Below are 23073 nucleotides of genomic sequence, written 5' to 3' on the forward strand. Positions count from 1 at the left end.
GTTGTGATTATCTTTGGAGAGGTAAGGCACACTTCATCCTATACTGGCTGACAGTGTCTCCAGTGTGAGAGTGACTACTCAGTACCAAGAAGTAACGCCGCTTGATTCTGTGTTTCCTTTAGGGGGTAAAAATATCTTTCTATTTTACTTGATTTGATTCTTTTAATGCAATGCATTTTGCTTGTTCTTTTATATTAATTTTATCTTTTTATCTGTCTTTTATCTGCCTTCTATGATGTAAAGCACTTTGAGCTGCATGCTGTGTATGAAAGGTGCTATACAAATAAAGGTTATTATTACTATTATTATTATTATTTTCCTGCCCACAAACAAATGCCACTCAATTTGAATACATGTGAAACAATTCCACATATATATTTCCAAGTTAGAAGTTTATTTTTCTCCAACACGTGAGGTTTTTGTTTTGCATTTATTTACAGGTTGTTGTCGAATCGGCGTTACATTCTACATCTGTTTCTTTTTAAGACAACTCTGACTCCATAAGCGATGTAGTGGTAAATAAATATGTGGTAAAAATATGGCCACGCACTGATCACCATCCTCCAATATAAACCAATATAAACAAAAGTCAATTCTATTTTCAGGAAAGCATTCATTTCTACATTTTGTTCCTTAAAAGGTGTTCGTAATATTCACCACTCTTAGCACCTTGATTTTTGTATCTGTTTTTTTTCAGTAACTTTTTCCCTTTGTTCCTTTATGTATTGGTCTGCATTATATTACTGGCTTTATTTTGGTTGCTTCACAATAGGAGAGCCACTTGACAAGCCCTTATGGGTTTTTTGGCTCCTCCTGCACATTATTCTGGCTCCCTTCACTGCTATGTTACATAATGTGGTTTTGTGGTTTTGTTCATTTCGTTTTTTTTATTTCTTAATATGTGCAATAAACTCAACTCAACTCAACTCAACTCAACTACCGTATTTCCTCTAATATTGGCCCGGCCTTTATTCCCTCAGCTGCAGAGGGTACCAGGCCTTTATTGGAAGCAGGCTTATATTAGAGACAGGCCTTTATTTCTAATTCCCTCTGTTTGATAAGTATATTTGCTCATATTTTAGTACGAAGCCTCCTTGTTTTCTGATCTGCTTCTGTTGGGGTTCGTTGGGTAGCCGTTTTTTTGTTACTGCAACGCATTACCGTCCAGAGACTTCCGCCGGCTGAGCCGTCTTGTGGTATACTGCCATCTTGTGGCGCTTGTACGTTACTACAAACTACAGTTACATTATATAACAGGCACCAGGAGTTTACCGGTATCCACCGTTGTTTTTCTTTGTTTTTTTCCCCGGCCTGTATTTGGGGCCGGCCTTTATTTGTTCGTGTCGACCACAGCCCGGCTATATCGGAGACCCAGCTTTTAATTGACTAACGGCCACTATTAGAGGATATACTGGTAAACTAAACTAAACTAAACTAAACTAAACTAAACTAACTAAGATTTTCACTGCCCCATAGCCAGACTGACCATAATATATCTGTTGAGCAATACCAATGACTCTACGATTACTTCACCAGGTGCTGAGATTTCTGGCTGTCAAAACTCACTTTCCAACTCTTTACTCTGTTTTGGAACAAAAACTACCCAGTGGGGCTTCAAGACACTCCCAAGACACCCTCCCCCAATCCCACCCACACACACACACACACACACACACACACACACACAGGCATTCTCAACTGCTCAACAATGGAGGTGAAATGAATGAGCGACAGGTGTCACAACAGGTTTCAGCTACGAAGGCTAAAAGCCTTGTAAAAAAAAAAAAAAAGCCTGTATTCCAGGATTCAGCATGGATTTTTTTGTTGGATCTCTAATTACCTAGCTTACTCCTCTCTATAGAAAAAGTGTTATGTCAATTATAGGCTACTAAAGGGGATAAGAGGGGTGGTGGGCGGTGCCAGAAACTGTAAATAGCGTTGTAATTACATGGTCGCCAATAGAGGTCAACAGAATTACTTTGATGCCCCTTTAAAGACCCTATCATTACATAACTTACTTTGATTCTAGGAATTTGGCTCATAAAGCTTCATATCAGCATGAAAACGGTAGGTTAACTCTGTGGCGGGGTGAACTGTGGTTCCGCTGCGTCCCGGTCGTGATCGGGTGAGGATTAGGTGACAGTCCTGAGATAGAAAGCGGAGCCTGTTAGCGTTTCATTGTCCACCGCTGAGTACACAGCTCGGTGAAGTTAATGACCGGCTTTAAAGTTGAAGGATCTTCCTCTTGAGGAGTTCAATTCCATCTACACCGAGTTCAATTTATCACACTGAGCAGAGCCACTATGACCATTGTGACCCACGGAGAGTGATGAAAAAGTTGATGAAACTGCGGAGTGTGTGTCCTCTCACCCGGTACACAGGCCGAGGTGAGTGTAACACACACCCACAAGAGTGTCTATAGCCAGTGTAACATGTGATAGGAGAGCTGAGAATGTACTGTAGTGGGAGGTGAGGCAGGTAGTTGGATGTTGCTGTGGCAAAGGATGAGAGTCAGCTGGAAATCAAGATTGATAGAGATCATTAATAAGCAACTGGATGGCGTGTAGTTCTTCCATTCCATAGAGGGACACAGACAGAGTGAGACACACACACACACACACACACACAAATCCACAAAAGCCCCAGACAGCATGGATCATAAAGCAGCCTCCTCTATAAATTGATTCTTTTTAACAAGCTGAGCTCGATGACAAAATCCATTTCCAGGCACGGTTAAACCCCTCATTTCACAACCGATCAGAGGAGAAACATAAACAGCACCGTTAATATACACTCCAGCTCCTTTCATCATAACAACCCCATATGATGATCAGGAAAAAAAAAACAGCCACTCAGCCGTGTTCGGGGCGTCAGATCGCCTGAGACGGCGTCACCGCCTTATACGCCCAAGTGGAGAAAACAAGAAGGAAAGACAATAAGAGGAGGCTCGCGAACTGAAGGGCTTCACTTTCCGATCCATTAGCAGGTGTAATGGATGTCGCCTCTTTTTCCTGACTCTCCCTCCACACAGGCGGCCGGCACAAATACATCCGCTAATGGACGATCCCGAAGCGGGCCGGAACAAACATCAGCTCTCGCCATCGATCAAAGCCTGCAAGGACACAAACACTTTGCCGAGCGTGCCGCCGCCGCCGACACACCAAGACTCACCGAGACACACGAGGACACACCGAGACACACCGAGACACACCGAGACTCACCGAGACACACCGAGACACACCCGAGACACACGAGACTCACCGAGACTCACCGAGACACACCGAGACTCACCGAGACTCACCGAGACTCACCGAGACACACCGAGACTCACCGAGACTCAACCGAGACTCACCGAGACACACCGAGACACACCGAGACTCACCGAAATACACCGAGACTCACCGAGACACACCGAGACACACCGAGACACACCGAGACTCACCGAGACACACCGAGACTCACCGAGACACACCGAGACTCACCGAGGACACACAGAGACACACCGAGACACACCGAGACTCACCGAGACTCACCGAGACACACCGAGACTCACCGAGACTCACCGAGACACACCGAGACACACCGAGACTCACCGACACCGAGACTCACCGAGACACACCGAGACACACCAAGACACACCAAGAGTCACCAAGACACACTAAGACACACCAAGACACACCAAGACCGTTTAAATGCCGTGAATTCCGCTATCGGATGCTCGTTCTTTACCGCATATCTCGGTGATGTATGAATGAAGCCGTAATGGGGCCCTCTGCGGATTTGAATTAGAAACCGGGCCCCTCTATCTATAATGTGATCTTTATTCACGTGACGGCGTTAAGACAAGAGACGGATACGCGTGTGTCTCGGGACTCCTGGGAGGAGGAGGGAGGCCAGCTGCAGGAGAGTAGGGCTGTAGTCGAGACCGCCTTGGTCGAGTCCAAGTCCAGATCGATTCATTGGTGAATCGAGTCCGATTCAAGACCAAGACCGAGGGGGGTCGAGACCGAGTCGAGACCAAGACCGGGGGGGGGTCGAGACCAAGACCGAGGGGGGTCGAGACCGAGTCGAGACCAAGACCGCAAAACCACGAGTCCAATTCCAGACCAATACCATAGCAATGTGTTATCCAAGGCTACCATTGTATTTATTGACTAAAATAGCATATTGTTTGTTTATTGCCTAAAATAGAAGGGAGGTTTCTATAGACATTTCAACAAAATGAGCATGTTTATGTTCATAACATACAGTAGTTGCACCTTTACTTAACTAGAAGTGGATTCATCTATTTCACCTACTTTTTCTTACTGCTCCACAACCACATGCTGCTCTCAGCTCTGACTGACTGAAAATATTCTGACCTGTAATTTAAGAAGGCGAAGACGAAGGAAAAAAGACAGAGTAACGTTACATATGGACATGGTGAGGTTTTTTTTTTTTTATCAAAACAAAGTCATTGGTTGGGTAGTTGGCATATCACCAATCAGCAGTCACTAAACCTTTCGGTGGGCGCATAACTTTATCAACTGTGAAAATTGTATCATTTGCTCATGGTCACTTTCTTAGAAGAGATTATAATTATAAAAACAATAATATTATGTAACATTAATTAATCCAAGACCGAGTCATATTCACTCCTGAGACCGAGTCAAGTCCGCAAGACCGAGTCATATTAACTACGAGTCCGAGACGAGACCAAGACGGTCAAAAATCCGGTCTGGAGTCCGGTCTCGAGTACTACAGCCCTGCAGGAGAGAGTGCGTTATTCAAATACCTGGTTTCCGAACAGGTTGAATCCGTTGATGGCCTCCAGCGCCGCTTTAGCCAGACCCACGGAGCTGCGAAGATAAAAAAAAGGAACACCGGTTACACCAGGCACACACGGGCCGAGTTCCACTGACACGTTACATAGACACACACACACACACACACACACACACACACACACACACACACACACACACACACACACACACACACACACACACACACACACACACACACACACACTGTAAATGTACGCGAAGCAACGAGACAACAGCTCGGGCGATGCGACAGGAATCGACAACCGCCTTTCATTCTGCAGCGGCGCTTATGAGGGGGAGAAAAAAAAAGGCAGAGGCGTTCGGAGTCGATGGTTTCGAATCTCAAACGGCTATCTGTACGCATTCAATAAAGCTGAAGGCTCCCTGGATCGCGGCCTACTGTAGATAATGGATCTCTTTAAAAACCTTATATTGAATTTCACACCGGCTGGCTACTGTGATTGCGACGCAGACAAAATGTGAATCAATTTCACTGTCATTTTGTTTCCCTTTCTACCCCCGCCAAGATCTCCCTGGAGAAGATTAAAATGAAAGGGAAAAAAAAAAAAAAAAAAAAAAAAAATGAAGGAAGCTTGGCCATGGCCGCCTAGGAGATCCGCTGACATATCAAAATGTGTTCAATACCATTAGCGGAGGCTAAATCAATGCTTAAAAATACAGAGGATGGCGGGCAAATTCAGCCTGGAACAGAGCTGGGAAACACACACACACACACACACACACACGCACACACACACACACACACACACGCATATATATATATATATATACACTCGAGTAGAATGGGCAGCAATGGTCAGAAGGTACAGCTACATGTGGGCTTGGAGAAAGGCGATTGATTTTCTGACCAAACTGCTGGGCGTTGAGCTTGGAGGCTGTCAGCGCCTCACACACACACACACACACACACACACACACACACACACACACACACACACAGAGGAGATGTGATGCTTTGGCGGGGGGGAGATAGGAGGTGAAAAAAAGAGGGGAAATTAGGAAACAGGAGCAAAACAGCAGTATGATGCAATAGTTTCCGTCGACAGTTGGAGAGGAAGATAGAGAGAGAGAGAGAGAGAGAGAGAGAGAGAGAGAGATCCGCATGATGAAACAGTTGCTGTGGACTTTGTTAGTCCGTGTGCTGACGCTGAACAACGGGATTTTGTTGTCCTTAGATACCGGCTCACATCCTGGTCATATTTGGATCTTCATATTCCGGTCACAAATATCCCGAGTTAATAAAACAATCCACATATTACTGTAGAAACAAAAAGGGCTGCAGACAGGGATAAGGTGTTTATCTTCTGGCTAACAGCATGTTCACACTCTGATAATGGTGATATGTGCTTATCCTGGCTCTTGTAAAAAGGAATATCTGACTATTATGAATAATGTGAGCATGTATATTTGTAATATTATCACTGTTATCTATTCTGACAAAGCAAAACGGGCGTTTAATACATCGCAAGTTGCACAAATCTTTCATGAAATCCCAACTCTAAGAAGATTAGACATGCTATTTCTTTTTTTTTTTTCACGTTTTTATTATACTGAACGTTCAATGTTAGACATAAATACAACAGACAGCTCCAGTCCAGCCATTGGACTGAGCGCAACGATAACCATGAGGCAGAAGCAAATAAAATGAATCATTTGATTTGATATGAACAAATTAATACGCTGCCTAAATGAACACATCCTTTCCCATTCATTTCCAGGAAGCCCTCTCTGCCCACTGGCACTCTGGGACCAGAAATGACTGCTCATTTGGATCATTTACACAAATCTTGTTTACATGGGAACATTTTGAATCTGCCCCTTACGACAGCTCTCGCATTTGCATACCGCATGCTAATGGGTGTTACGCAATCACAACTGCACGTATAACGCCGGCTCTCCTAATTGTAATAATCCCCAGCAAGAGCGAGAGAGAGAGAGAGAGAGAGAGAGAGAGAGAGAGAGAGAGAGAGGGGGGGGGGGGGTAAAAAAACAATAAAACAATTGCAAGACACAGTGCCTCTTCACTACATTGAATTTGTTATCTTTTCTTGTGGATATCTTGCCAAGCTGCTGCCAATAGCCTTGGTTTGTTGAAGGGAAAAAAAAAAAAAACATGCTTTCCGGAGATAAGGAATGGCAGAAATTGAGGATCTTTATCGAGACAATGAGGGAGGAGAGAGAGGCCCGTTCGACCTTGGATGATAAATCAGTTAGAAGCGTGTAACAACTCACAGAAATCTGACTTCATGGGCTGAAGATAATGGCAGTGTTTATACATGTGGGTCCTACATTCTTGCCTTCATAGCAGCTAATAGCTCAGACTTGTGCTGATTCACCATTGCCAAAGGCCTCCTGTATATCTGAATGTGCCTTAAAACCGACACACTGACCCCAGATCCAACCCGTCTGATGAAACTGGCTCGTTAGAACCTTTTTTTTTCTTCAAGGTGTAGCATTTTGCGTTTCTCAGAATTAAGGCCACATTTTCCATAACACCTGAGGATGATGCTAGAAGAGAAGACAAGAGCCGATAACAGGAATAAAGTCGTGCGTCACTTGCAGAGTAAAAACGGCTCCTGTTGCGTGCCATAAAGCAGTGGTTCTCAACGTGGGGTCCGGGGACCACCGGGGGTCCTTGAGGGCATTCCAGGGGGTCCCCGGCAAATTGATGAATTGTTAAACTTCATTATTTTGTCATTTTAGAATGACTTTTTTGATCATAGTTTCACTGTTATCTCTCTACCTACTGTACAGAAAGTCATGGAATTCTGGACAAAATCATATCTGACAACAAAAATCTTCTCAGATTTGGGTCCGAGAGACAAAATCTCATCAAATGGGGGTCCGTGGCCCTAATGTGGACTAAATTAGGGGTCCTTGATATGAAAAAGGTTGAGAACCACTGCCATAAAGCGATCTCCCTTTGTGCCGTAAAGCAACCCAGCAGCTTTCCCACCAAATCAGACCCGGCGGCTCACAATGTAAAATGCAATGTAGAGGTCGCTAGAGGCCAGTAATTATACTGTAAAGTGTGTCAAAAGTAATGTGGAAATGATTTATCGATGTTAAAATCCTACACCTAGCATCTTTAAACTATCCTCCATTGTCTCCATCTCTAGACCTTTCTATTAATTGTAGTAACGGTAACACTTTACAATAAGGGTCACTAAGTTAAGGGTTAGTTAATGCTTAATAAGGGATAGTTAATGCTTAATAAGGGTTAGTTAATGCTTAATAAGGGATAGTTAATGCTTAATAAGGGTTAGTTAATGCTTAATAAGGGTTAGTTAATGCTTAATAAGGGTTAGTTAATGCTTAATAAGGGTTAGTTAATACTTAATACGCATTAACTAACCCTTAATTAACAGTTAACTAATGTGTAATTTACTAATGATGTTCATGTTAACTAAGGTATTAATTTATACATTATTTAATAGTTTATAAAAATGACTATTAAATAATGTATAAATTAATACCTTAGTTAACATGAACACCATTAGTAAATGATTACCAGACACATTAGTTAACTGTTAATTAAGGGTTAGTTGATGCTTATTAAGCATTAACTAACCCTTAACTTAGTGACCCTTGTTGTAAAGTGTTGTAATAACATAACTGTCTGACATATTATCCCCTATCAAGGCAAGAATATCACACATGCACACACATGTCAATAACTGTGATACAGTATGGTACTGTGTGCAGGATCTCAGTTTGGTTGTGGACTTAAGACCGATGCACTTGAATCAAGAAATATCGCAGGGCGGCACGTGATGCATTTGCCATTTCAGAGTGAGGGAATCAAATGGTTGGAGTGTCGGAGTGATGATTCCTGCCAGTGTCAGGCCAAACTACAGTACAGTGCAGAGAGATACAGAGAGACACAATAACAGGCTAGCATACACATTCACTGCTAGACAGAGAGGACAGTTACTGCCAAGTGAACTGGAAATAAAGTGTGTGTGTGAGTGGGTTATGATATGATGGATATGATGCAGTCTGATTGATTAAACACTATATATTCACTGACATTTAGACTACGATAAAGATTGATGCGGAAAACGGGGGGGAAAGGAGAAAGGGAAGTTGACACACAGGGAGGGGAGTTAAGGATGTAGGTGTGTGTGTGTTTGAGTGTGGATGTGTGTGTGTATACATATATATATATATATGAATGTATTTCATTTTATATTATCACTACTATTGTTATATATATATATATATGTTTTTATATATGCATGTGTGTATGTATGTATATGTGCGTATATATGTATGTATTTGTGTGCATATATGTATATCTATACTATTATTATTACCGTTATTATTGTTAGTATTGTTATTATAATTTATTTTTAGTGTTATTTATTATTATTTTTTTTTATTATTATTATTTTTATTTTAATAATTAATGTCATTGTCAAGGTACCTGCATCCCTCACATTGATAAAAAAACAAAAAACTTGGTCACAAAAAAAAAGAAAAATACTATATATTTACTGTTGAATTGATCAATACTGCACTGGTTGTCTATGGGAAGACCTTAACCTGAATTGATTGTAGTGCACACTTTGATCAGATTCCACACAGGCATGCATGCATTATTATCCTGCCTTTCTACCTGACATGGACACGCATCCATTGGTAAAACATTTCGGCTATACATTTCGGTTTCACTCCAGTTGGACCCTAGTGTGTCCATTTATTTTTTAGCACATTTTGCGTATTTGTGAGTGTGTGTGTGTGTGTGTGTGTGTGTGTGTGTGTGTTGCTGAGCTTGCTGCAGACCTGGAGTGCAGCTCGGTGCTGCCGTTGTTGTACTTGCTGCCTCTCTCCCACATGCCGAAGTCAGGCACCCTGTAGGCTCTCTCCACACAGAACACCAGGTTCTGGATGAAAGAAACCTGCACACAGAAAACACACATCAGACATGGGAACAGATGCAACACAGAGCCACACACACACACACACACACACACACACAAAGGCATAGTCACACATACTGTAGATCCAAAACAACTGAACACAGACTTGGGCTGATATTCAATATTATCGAATATCGCAATATTTTGTGAATATTGCGACATTTTGTTCAAGCTTTTAAACTTATAAACCTATAATCTACTAGTGGTAGGATAGTAAAAAAACATCAATAATCACACTTGAAGTGAAAAATGTGTCTTTTTAATTCAAGTGTGTTCCCTTTTCCACAATCAGCCCGTTTTTCTGGAAATAGCAGGAATGAGCAAATTATACCAAACGGCCGTTGTTTCCTCCACTGCTTGAATAGTAAGATCAAATTTCTGAGCTGTTAATAATAATTGTTATTACTATAGCCTAGACATTTGATGCAATTTGGAAGAAATAAAATAAAATACTCCCCCCTCCAAAAAAAAAAAAAAAAACGGAAAACAAAAAACGAAAATATCGTATATCTGTGTGTTAGGCTTGGGCAATATCCAAAATTTAGTATCGCGATACTGTCCCGCCAAAATATCGCTATACTAAATTTTGGATATTGCCCAAGCCTAACACACACACAGGATTTGTAATGTAATTCCCCCACTCAAACTTTAGTAAAGCGGGCGAGGAAACTGATTGCTAATCAGCGCTCAAGGTCAAGCTAACTCACTAACCCCTGCAGCCACAGACAATGTGCAATTAAGTAGTGGAGCGCGGTGGATACTATCAATAGCTTCATTGCTTTATCAACTGCCCATGTCATAACAACGAACGGAAACATAAAGCATAACATCCATTAACGGCCAAAATTTTAATTATCAGCGCATCGCCCTTTCATTACGGACAACGAAAGACGACAAAAACTCATCAGCTGCGTCCTTGATTCCAGAAGGCAACACATTAACAAAATGGTGGCCTCGTGTTTTTAAAGTTGTAATTAGCAGAGTTGGGGAGTTTCTCACATCTATCATCTGGCCCGCCCAGGCTATGGAGGAGAAGCTGTGTCTGAGAGACATGTCAAAATCAATAGGCCTATCTAGGAAAAAGTAAAAGGGAGAGACATAAAATGTGTGATGACTTAGAGGCCTTGAATCATTAAAAAGAACTGAAAGTAGCAGCACGCGCGTGTGTGCCTGTGACTGATGGGAGATTTAATCTAAAATGACAAAGCGGGGGGGGGGGGGGGAGAGAGAGAGAGAGAGAGAGAGAGAGAGAGAGATAGAGAGAGAGAGAACCTGTGTTGTATTTAAATAGGCCAGTGTAGGAAGGAGGGCAGGGAGAGAGGGAGCAAAGCAGAGCAGTTAAAAAGAGAGAGAAAGGTGGGTGCTGGGTCTCTTATTTGGGGTTTTATGAGTGAAGTGATTAACGAGGGGAGCTTTATAGTATCTTAATGGTATCTTAATGAATGTTACTGCCCACCGGCCAAATGAGCCTCTGCCTCTCCGCCACTAGACTGCTATCCTTGCCTGCTCTGCTTTTTTTGGGGCGTTTTGCACACATGCTCACAGACACAGGCACATGTGCTGACGCATTTACCCACGAACCAACACACCCACTCATATGAGGAAAAATGCATACACCTGAAAAGACACAAAAACACAGATACACACACATGTACACATACACACACAGACTAATGAGACACAGCATTTCATGCTGCATGAGATTGAAAATGGCATTCAGAAGGAGGTCGATATCATATCTTCTCTGGGATTCGAGGACACTCAGCAGCAAATCTATTGCACCTCAGGAAAACTACTGCAATGCAGCTTCCAGCTCAAGTCAACTGAACGCCTCCAGTGGACTTCACAAACACTGACAGCTAACAACCAACTAATAGCCAATACCGGAATAATGGGATTACTCCAAAGAAATGCATTTCAAATGGCGAGTCAGAAATAACACAAATTAGAAGTCCTGCTGCCTGCTCACTGGTTCTGATGCGCGTTAATACGCGGATGGGGGGGAAGCGCGGACCGCTTTTATGCCTTTCAATTTGAATTACGCAACCCAATAAGCATTGTTTAAACATGCAAATTAAGGCTGCCACGCAAACAGGACCGGCCTCATAACAAAAAGCTACATTGCCAATTTGTTTGCCGTCGGGAGCGAGAGACGGAAAAAAAAGCGAGGAGTTATTAGGGAAGGTTTTCTGTAAACAAAGTGAACGCTGCACGCCCTAATTGGTTAGTGGCGTAATGTTTTACCATGTCCTTATTTTCTGAAGATAAGCCCAACCTAGTAAACAAAGGGGCTCTTTCACCAACGGCACAAATTTCACCACTCTGTGACTGTAAGTAAGGCTGGGAATGAGCAGACTATAAAAACCAACAGATAGAATTAATGAAGTTCAAACTGCTCCTGAGGGCTAGACAATAAAAAAGCGGAGTGTGTAAACTTAACAGCCACATCGCCTTGTTGTTTTATCACGGGCCACACATAAAAGGGACAATAAAGCATCCTGACACTTGACAAATTAATCAAACGGAGACAGAGGCCTTCAAACCAGCTTTTCAGTAATGGTCCGTTTCAAAAGGGGCTTGTGCGCTGCCAAGATGCCGCTGGTTTGATTCCCAGGAGGAGAAATTTAAGCCTGTGCAATTAAATCGTTTCCCTGTCAACAGACACCAAATATATAAAGGTGACCTGGGCCACTAGACTCTGTCCCCCGATCTGGTATATCTGTGGTGTATTTAGGGAACCTCAGTTCAGATTTAGATGTTTGGGATGGAGCAGGCTCAATTATTAGACCTGCAGCAGGACAAACAGGTGCTGAGGAAGGCATGCGCTGTCCTCAGCTGCCATGAGCCTCCTCTCCTGGCTGGGTTAGCGGGTCCACAGTGCAGATCTGAGCCTGAGAGTAAACAGGTCCAACAACTGTTCTGTGCCTGACTCCATCACCCTGCTGCACCGGCACAGGAGTCCACAAAGTTTTGTTCTTTACACTTTGGCTCTTTTAAACCCTTCTATGAAAGTGAAAATGATCTGTTTTTAGGGATTTTAATGTATCCATGTTGTTGTTTTTTTTTAGGAATTTCATGTATTCATGTTTCTTTTCATGTACAGTTTCATGTTGTTTTTACCTAGCTGCAAAACCAATTTCCCTCTGGGACAATGAAGACACTGATTGATTGGTTGATTGATTGATTGGTTGATTGATTGACTGAAATACAAGAAGGCGGATGGTTATCTTGGGTCTTTTTCCAAAGTTTTGAATATTGCCTCTCATTTTTCCTAAAACTTGATGCCATTTTTTGATGAGTGAGACAATGATCTGTCATTACTTGTTGACATTGCTAGTCTCTGGCATGCTGAGCCACGGCCTGATAGATTGTAGACCAATCAAAAGGCTCGCTATCTTGTGTGTTGAATTATTTGTGGAGGGTGGACTAGTTTAAACCAACTTAGTAGTGGTTAGTTGTGTTTTGAAGTTATTTAGATTTCCACTATGAACTATATTTTTTTTGACATTCCTGTATAGTTATGAAGGCTTTTAATCAGTAGTATGTTTCTCAACAGATTTAATGGAACAAGTCTGGTACTTTCTCTTTAAGTTTCACAATGATAATTTCTCACAATAAGAACTCAAGTTTGATCTGATTGTATACAGACACACAAGTCTTCATAAGGGAAAATATACTTTTCTTATGCAAGTCAGAATGCAGTATGACTAGAGATATGTTTCAAAATATAGATGCATTTGTACATGTAGATGACATTTGTTTGTATAATATTTTGAGTGGCCAAAATATATTTTGAATCTACCTGCAGACTCTTTATTTTTCCCATACTGCAAAATAATTTATATACTTCAGAATATGAATTATTTTGCAGTATGGGGATAAATAAAGAGTACGTACAAATATTAGACACGATAGGGATTTATGACCTGCCTTATGTATTGGCTGTCTTCCATACTTTACCTCGTCAGTGTTGTAAATAATCTGCAGACCAGAGCAGATCATCTCCACCAGGTACAGCAGGAACAGAGAAACGGCATCAATCTGCAGCGAAGAGAGAGGGGAGGGGGGAGAGTGGAGAGAGTGGACCATACCATTAAAATTTACACCATATGACATTTTCAACTGTGCTGTATGACATTTTCAAGTCCACCCCGCTGCCTTTGATTTCCCAGCTAGTTCCCGGATAGAGAGTGAGATCTGAGCTTTCTAAAAGACCAGCGGGAGACATTACATTTACGTTTTACATTTGCGGCAACAGTAGAATAGCCGTGACATTCCTGTATCACCAATATTGCAATCAGTTATTATAGCCTATCTACAGTCTGTCTATCTGTCTCTCTGTCTGTATTGGCTGTCCTATCGACGGGGCCTCCCTCCAGATGTTACACACCAAATTGACCTTTGTCAATACGATTGACAGAAGAATACGTCTTTTTGGTACCGATTTCGTGCACATCCACCACTGAGGACAAAAGTCAATTTTCCAATCCTACATGCATGCCGAGCACGAGAAATTAGACATTTTTGAAGGGAATTTTGCCGTGAGACTCAAAAACAGAACCTGTCACTGAGCGACTGATCGACTGATTCATTCATCCTGTTCTTCATCCTGTTCTTCATCCGTTTCCTGATTCATTTGTCAGTGTCGCCCGTCTCTGTTATGATGGAGGCTGCTGCCTGACCACAGCTTGTCAATGTCAATGTTTTTTTTTTTTATTAGTATTTTTCAGGTGTCAGATGTCTGACCAGAGACGTCGCTCTGGTGCGGTGTGGGAGGATTTTCTGCCTCACCCAGGAGCTGCTAACCCAACTAAAACTATTTCATTAGACTGGCTTTCAGTGGAGAGTTTTAGTGTCCCATGATGGTCTAAATGCTGTTTCAGAGGCTTTTCCTCCCTGACAAGAATACAATTCTGGAGGAAACACTGAATACTTGTGATTTTATGGAGCATGAACATGGTCAAATTTAAAGATGAACATATGTCTTATGCGTATTGACACTTTTTCTGTACATATGGTACCTCCATCTGGTGTTTTTGGTAAGGTGGACCACGAGCAATACACATACCTATGTGTAAATTTGATGTTTAGCAAGGGGAATAGTCTTTTACAATATACGTCTACTGGCCTACACACTTTCGGTGCATATGCATGACCTGTGAATAAGATTTTGGCGTATACTCTACTTTCGCTCATTGTTTTTCTTCATATCCTCATATTTCTATCTTTGTTATATAATACACTGATATTGCTATTTCTTTTAATTTTCCACTTTTTTCACACTGCAGATATTTCATAATTTTGGCATATTTTCACATCAGACATTTTCTTTTCTTTGTCTCATTAAGTTCTGCTGCTCCTATTTTGGACACCGTCATAACGCTGTAATCCATTTCTACCCAACATGTTCAAGTGTGACCATGTGGGTTAGCAGCAGCTCAGCTCTTGCTGGCCTGCGGGCTGACCTGCAGGTGGCTGTAGTCACTGTTGGAGTGAACCTCATCACCGGTGTCCACGTTGAACATCGAGTGCAGACACTTGGAGGGGCTGGGGTCCTGTTTGAACTGCTCCACCTGGTAGAGTGACACAGAGAGACAGAGAGATTCAAACACACATACACATTACATACGAACACACCCTGAAAAACTGTTATTTAATATATATATATTTAATATATAAGTAGGGTTGGGCGATATGTTAAAATTTTCCAACCGGCCACCGTCAGCCCATCAACCGGCGATTGCCGATATATTCGCACAGGTGTGTGTGTGGCGTGCACAGGGGGCGGGGGAGTCCCCCACTCCCCACACGCCATCTTCAGCGAACAATCATGGAAGAGCTCGTTGCCAAAAAGAATACAAAATCCCCTATTTGGGATTATTTTGGTTTTAAACCGGACGAAACTGGCAAGCCGAAGGACCTAAATGAAGTAATTTGCTGTCTTTGCAAACAAGTCCAGACAGGCTGAACAGCTGACCGACACGATCTGAAAAAGAGTCCGATGGCATCAGATGAAGGAGCCTCCCTCCGCTTGCAGCCTCCAAATGAACAAACAGGTGGGGATAACATATTATGCTATTAAATGATCAAGGTGCACAACTGCACATACAGCTTTTGGTCTAGTTCTCAAATATGATTTATGGATTGACGTTGCTTTTCGGCACAGATCGATCGGACAGCGACCACTAAAGAGGCTTAACTGTCATTTAGTCACTCACTGCCCTGTTTTGTGAAAGACTCGTCGGAAATCAGTGCAACAAGAACGTGCAAAATATGGCCCAACTCCAACTGCCAGTTCCAAACCGCACGCCTTGAATTGCGCCTTACAGATTCATTATTTACCATTAAATTAGACCATTAAATTAGCAAAATAAAATGACAAAAATCGCCCAAAAAAATCAACCAGCGATGTACTCAGTCAATCGCCGATAGCCGATATATTCGTCCTATCGCCCAACCCTAATATGAAGGCTTTGCAATTACGTCACAAATCTCTTAGCTGGCTCCATTATAGATGTCCACTGGAAAATTGGCTGTACACAAATAATGTCTTTTACAACCAGGCTAGTAAAAGACCTGAAAAAGCGTTCAAAGTAACAGTGAACAGTATGATAAGGTGGATTTGTTTCCAAATGTAGGTTACTGTGACTCAGTAAACTGTCTTGTCTTTAGCCCAAGTCTCTACTCCAAAACATGAAGAGTTGTAGCTTGAGAAGAGTCAGCTCAGTTAACCTGAACAAACTGCTAGCTAGCTTGTTAATGTAAACATGAAACTACTAGCCACCAAAGCATTAGCTAGTCTGCTAATCAGATGTGTTAACAAGAAGACAGTGTTAGCTGACCAGATACTATGGTTAGCTAGCTAAAAAGTGCACATTATCTCATCACAAAATCAATCGCATGTATGAAATGATCGGTTCCAAGCCAACAACAGCACAGAAATGAACCATGTCTACTCAGTTCTCTTGAGACGGCTGAGTTTCACACTTAGAAACACAACCAGTTAAGCCACTGTATTGACCAAAGGTGAGGACCTCCAATATGGCTATCGAAGGGTGAGCTAGCATCACATGAAAGCCCTCTATATCAGTGCTTCCCAACCATTTTCCTTAAGGGAGCCCTATTCTATCACTGAGTAAACAGACGACCCCTGACAAAGTGACATATTTTATGGATATTTCATATTATATTCAATGCATAACAATAACAGCACAGAAAAACTGATAACTGTACAATCAACCCAAACAGTGAACGCAATAACTGCAGGAAGTTTGTGTAAAATGAGCAATTTGGATGAATATTGAGCAGATAATGTGAATATTGCATCAGAGATTAGTTTTCCTGATATTTTTAGGAACGTTTTATACAATTCTCTGTATTATGTATTTTTAACTATCATACATACTTATTATGCTTATTTCAGACAAATACAGTGTTTTCTTCTCCCTGATGCTCAGCCGTTGTTCTATTAGCTCTTTGGTTGTTTTAACTGTGAACTTTTCTAATGCAGGACGAGGCTGTTTAGCAGAGTGAATATAGCTTGAGTTCATGTCTTCACCGCGCCTGTATCCTCGTTTATATCTTAAAAAAAAACACCAAATTAAAAATAACAACTACATTTAGTTCTTTTCTTCACAGAAATGAATGAAATGCTGAGATATACTGTATATGTATTTTTTTTTTAAAGTTTTCTTACACCCCTTAAAACCAAGAAGGCCTTGCGACCCCCCGTGAAGCTTTGGCAACCCAGTGGGGGTCGGGAAACCCCAGGTTGGGAACCAGTGCTCTATACTGGATGCCATTATGGTGGACACTCTACAGCATACATTTTAAGCATGGGTGGCCCGCAGAGGGAACTGAGCTGCTAACCTTGACAGTGTTTGTGTGCCATACGCTCAACTCAACTTTTTGTCCTCACATGAAATACGCTGAAACAGACAATACTTCTGTCCTATAAGCAATAACCCAGGCAGATATACTGTATACAGCATAACTTATCCGGCTCTGACACAGACGAGGGTCAGATTTAGAGGGCTTGGTTCACTACAAACACATAAAACCCCCTGAACAACACATTCACAGTGGTGTGTGTTTGCTGCACTGACTTGAATCAACCGAAGCAGGGCTGGCCCACCGGCCCACCGGCCCCCGTCGCGCACAGTTATAAATAATTGGCCCTTTGTCCCATTTTTTTTTTTTTTTTTTACCTCGTTTGTTTCTCTTCTCTCCACCTCGCTCGCTGTTCTCTCTATCCTCAACCCCCCCCCAACCCCCCACCCACCTCCTCGTCGTCTCCGTTTGTCTGTTTTTACCCCACCTACCCCCCCACACCTCCATCCCCTCTTCCCTCTCTCCTGTACTTTATATTATTCGCTCTACTTTTCTTAATTGTCCCCCTCCCCCCCGCTCTCAACGCCCCTTCCCGTTTTCATCCCTCGTTTCTCATCCCCCTCCTTCTCCTCGCTCTCTCGTTCCTTCCTTCTACCTAATTCACCCTCTCTCTCCCTCTCCGTCCCTGCCTTTCTCTTTCTCTCTCTCTCTCTCTCTCTCTCTCCCTATACATTTCTCCCTCTTTTTTTCTCTCCTAGTCAGGTCATGGTGGAGACCCTCTGTCCCAGTTTTATTGAATACTGCTCCACTTCCAGCCGTCCCACCGCCGGTGTACATGTGGGAGAGAGAGAGACGGAGAGAGAGACAGAGAGAGAGACAGAGGGAGAGAGAGAGACGGAGAGAGAGACAGAGAGAGAGACAGAGGGAGAGAGAGAGAGAGCAACCTCTGGCAGCAGCTCACAATAGGTGCTGCTGTTTATGCGTTCATAAAACCTACTTCTGCTTAGAGGTCTCTCTAAATCTAGCTCCGAAAGAGCCACGGTGTCAACTGGCTGTACACTCGGGATATTATGCGAGGCTCCAGATCTTGCTTAATGTTCCAAATGGCGCAATGCGCTATAATGAGCTTCAAATTAGCTGAGACCTGCCATGCCTTTCCTGCTGCTCCATACAGTAGCAGCCGTGGTAGAAATCCCTCTTCATGCATTTATCCTGCATCTGTCCCACGTAAACACTGCTGTCAATTCTTTCTCTTGTAACTCTTGAATCTCATCAAACTATTCCTTGTCATTTTCGGTTGCAAGAGAGCAAAACTTGATTTTTTCAACAACAAGTCCACTTGTGGATGGAGCCGAAGTACAGCGGTCGTTGAATAACCATGCAGTAAAAAGTGGGACTTGGACATAGACTTCAGTGGCTGCACCTGTAGCTGTAGCTGCTGTCTAGGCTGAGGTAATATGCCTTCCAGAGCAAAAGCAAGTCAACAAAAAAGTGATCTCAGGGACTATTTTTTTGTAAAAATAGAGAGATTCTTTGAACAAATGAAGCAGAATGTTACCATTTCTAGCCAAACAATCAAGGCTAGAGACAAAGAAGTGGTTTCTGAGAAAAATCGTGTTCCTTTATTTTCCCCCTGATCTTGTATAATGTTTTGAGAGCGCTTCATCCCTCCACAGTGAACCGTTACCAAGCAAACCAAAACACGACCCATTCATTTTAGAAAGCTCAACCATGCCTTACACTCTGATGCTGAGGGAAGATTCCTTAATACACAATTAATATTAGAGGCAGGGAGTGGGGCCCGGGCTGCTCTGTTTGCTCTGTGATATTTGCCCGGCGGTGGCCCCTGTGTCAGGTCTCCATTAAAAACGCCATGTTCTCGGTAAGCGGCGGAGACGGGGGCCGTAACGAACGCTGCTCTGTGTAATTAACTGTGTAAACGCGGCTTTGTAATTAAGACACAGAAAAGCTCTCCCCTAAATTAGGTCGTCAAGGTCGAGGCAAGATGAAACAGAACGGCTTTCAAAGGCAGACACTGAATGCACAGGCACAGCTCAGACCAGGCCGCTGCATCACCAGATGTTGTGTGGGTCCATATTTTACTCTCTACATGCATTAGATTCCGACAAAATTAGTTTGAATTTTCGTCTTTAGGAGAAATTGACTTTGGCAATTAACAGATTACCAGTATTTTATTCAATCCTTTGGAATAAAGCAACCGGCTTCTATTGCCATTCATCATGATCTGAAACGCAAAACAGATGTGTTCAGTGAGCAGCGGCTCATAAATAAACCTTTTATCCTAACAAAGTGTGCAATTGAGGTTAGGTTGGTTGTGTGTAGATGTTTACCCACTCTGACCACAACTGCTTGGGCTGATATTCGACATATTGAATATCTCGGTGAATATTTTGTGAATATCGCGATATTTCCCGACAATTGTGCAAGCTTTTAAACTTATAAACCTATAATCTACCAGAGGTAGGATAGTAAACAAACAACAATAATCATACTTGAAGTGAAAAATGTGTTTTTTTAATTCAAGTGGGCTCCCTTTTCCACAATCATGATGGGGGGCACAATCAATTTTCTGGAAATAGGAGGCATGAGCAAATTACACTAAATGGTCATTGTTTCCTCCAATGCTTGAATAGTAAGATCAATTTTCTAGGCTGTTAATAATAATAATAATAATAATTATAGCCTAGACATTTTATGTAATTTGGAAGACATAAAATAAAATACCCCCCCCAAAAAAATAATAAAATAAATAAAAAACCTGCAATAATATCGTATATCGCGATATTACATTTTAGATATCGCCCAAGCCCAATTGCGGTGTGAGGTTCGGCATGGAGAGCTGTGAAGCCAAGAAGCGGGTGAAGGCCGGCTGTGGACCCACCTTGTCGGACTGTCTCATGTAGCAGTAGAGGATCCCTCTCATGCACTTGACAGCGGAGTGCTCCAGCTCGTGGGTCCGCCCCATATCGTCATCGATGCGTCTGCGTGGCGAGGGGAAGAGAGGGAACACGTGGGGAAAGGACAAACAATGAGCCGAGGAACACATATCACAGTCGAACATTTATATCTAGAGTTTATTTTTTACCTAGTCTCCAGTACCAGTCCTTGGAGCAGGTTGGTACAGATGGTGCCCTTGCTCATGGGGCACTTCAGCAGTATTGGTCACTGTTGACTAGGGCTGGGCGATATGGTTGAAATCAATATCACGATAATCATAAGGATTTTTCTCGATATCAGTATATATCACGATATGGTTCATGTATGCAAAATCACGTTAAATAATCAAATTAATGTTCATCTCATTGAACCGAATGGTGATGTTAGGTGTGATGTCAAACAAAACTGAAATATTCAAATAATATTCCTACCATACCTCATTTTATGAGAGTTTTTAAGTAAAATTTGCTTGTCATCATCAATTTAGACAGCAGAAATGTGTGTCACGATATTAAAATATCTTCATATCATCACAATATGATTCCACTGAAAGACCATAAACGATAATATTGAATTATCGCCCAGCCCTGTTGACACCAGGGATTGAACTACCAACCCTTCCACTACAAGGCAGCCTGCCTAAACAACATAACAAATTCCATTCACCTATTCTGCAAGACACATTTTGCCAGCACAGATCACTTGCTCCAGGTGTGTGACAGATGTCATTACAAAACACTATGAATATGCAAATTTTGTTCAAAAAACATATTACTCCAAACAATTACAGATGATTTCAGCCTTAGAAATGCCACGATTTATAAGGAATGACTCATTTTTTTAATCAAACTCTATAGTCAATATATCACTTGCCAGGAAACTTCTAAGCTCTTAAAAAATTACAGTGTGGTTTTCACTGGTCGTCTCAAATTTAGAGCAAAATGCATTGCAGTAAAAGGACTTGTCAACTACTAGATATGCTCAGACTAAAATCCGCCATTTTTTAGATACTAATGCCACTAAGATTCCAAAGTCAAGCAATTTTGGTGTCCAGAGTGAAAGTCAGCACGGTCCTGGAGGGGCTGGCAGATTCCATTGGACAAAGGTCATGGCAATAATGACTATGGGTATTGACCGAGGGGAGCCAAGCCACTGAGGTGCAACTTGTTTAAACTCCAGCGGTACACAGTGCATTAAACACGCTGTCGTTCAGACGTGACCTTCTGCAGCAAAACTCACCGCAGGCAGAGGACGCACCGGGCAGCTTTTGATCTACCATCAAAGTCCTGTTTCAAAGTGCTTCATAAGGCATTCATCATCACGCTTCGACAAAAGGTAATGATCAAGTACTGATGACATATTTCCAACTACAGGTATCTGAAGAACCATTCCAGTGGGATTTTTTTTTTTTGCTCTTTTCCTGCATTCCCTTCCTGTTTTACATCACTGTGGATCGTTTTCACTATTTTTCCTTAGTTGTTTTTCAAAGTCCCACGAAAGAAGAGGGTGGAATTTCTAAGCCGTAATTGTGCAGAATCTAGCTTTAATTTCTGTTTCATTATACGGACTATAGCTAGTGGAAGTGTCTTGCTTTGGTTTGTCTGTTGGCTTTACTGGGTTGTGATTGACAGGAGGCGGGGCCTAACGTAACCACAGAGAATGTTAGCCATCGGTTCAAAGACACAGAAATCAGACATGTGGTGACATGGAAGCGGTATCTATCTATCTTCTTGTTTACAAGGAGAAACCAAATTCCTGTATGCATCAATATGAAACAATGGACAGAACGTCTTTCAAATCGTAGACATTAATTGCCTGATATTAGCGTTCTGATGCAACTTTGCAAAAAGTGACTGTTGGCTTCTCATTCACAGTGATGGATTACCTTTACCAACTTTAGATTAGAAGTCTCTGTGTTGTTTTGAATTGAATGGGAGTGAATAGTTTGAGAGGTTTTGTAAAACTGAAGAGTATCTTATAATGATGTATGCATGTAAAAACTTGGAAACGTAAAAAAAAATGACCAAAAAAGTCAAATCACACTGGAATTGTCCTTTATCGTTGCAAAACAGATGAGATGATCCAAAAGTATAAAAAGTATAAAGTATCCATAGTAACGTTCCCTCCTCTCCAAACTCTATCATCAATCAGACTTGGGGCACATAGTATTCTCAAACACTGTACATCTTATGGTGTGTTTTGGCCTTTTGCTTCGATGACACATGGGCGGGTTTGGAAAATACGATGGGTGTCAGAAAAGTTAGACAATCACAGGAAAATATTCAAAAGTCAACTTAGCACTGTATGCTTTTTTCATTACCATTTTCCCAACACAATCTGAAAGGTCAAAATCGGAAAGAACGATTTGACCCAGTTCTGTCATAGAACTGTACTGTTTTGAATGGAGCAACAGTGTGTACAGTGTTAGATGAAACTTAGCCTATTGTTTAACATCTAGTTAAAATAGTAATTAACCATTTTGTGCCAGTCGTATGAATGCCATTCAACTCACTGCTGAATCTCACTCACACACACAC

The 23073-nt window shown here is 42.0% G+C and overlaps 1 protein-coding gene across 1 annotated transcript; it reads right to left on the bottom strand.

Moving 5' to 3' along the window:
• Positions 1 to 4774: 4774 nt before the first annotated feature.
• LOC139639373 (phosphorylase b kinase regulatory subunit beta-like) lies at positions 4775 to 20740 on the bottom strand (the record flags this gene model as incomplete). Its single annotated transcript, XM_071513458.1, has 6 exons — positions 20685 to 20740; positions 20481 to 20580; positions 15214 to 15321; positions 13709 to 13789; positions 9612 to 9727; positions 4775 to 4838 (listed from the first exon to the last, which is right to left on the bottom strand). Coding segments are annotated over exons 1-6 (525 nt in total), but the record flags the coding sequence as incomplete, so codon positions are not given.
• Between the last annotated feature and the right edge of the window lie 2333 nt (positions 20741 to 23073).

The sequence above is a fragment of the Centroberyx affinis genome, unplaced genomic scaffold (assembly GCF_046629955.1).
Source record: "Centroberyx affinis isolate AG114_WGS23_722 - 3 ecotype Tasmania unplaced genomic scaffold, CSIRO-AGI_Caff_v1 ptg007188l_1, whole genome shotgun sequence".
In the NCBI taxonomy this organism is placed as follows: Eukaryota; Metazoa; Chordata; class Actinopteri; order Beryciformes; family Berycidae; genus Centroberyx; species Centroberyx affinis.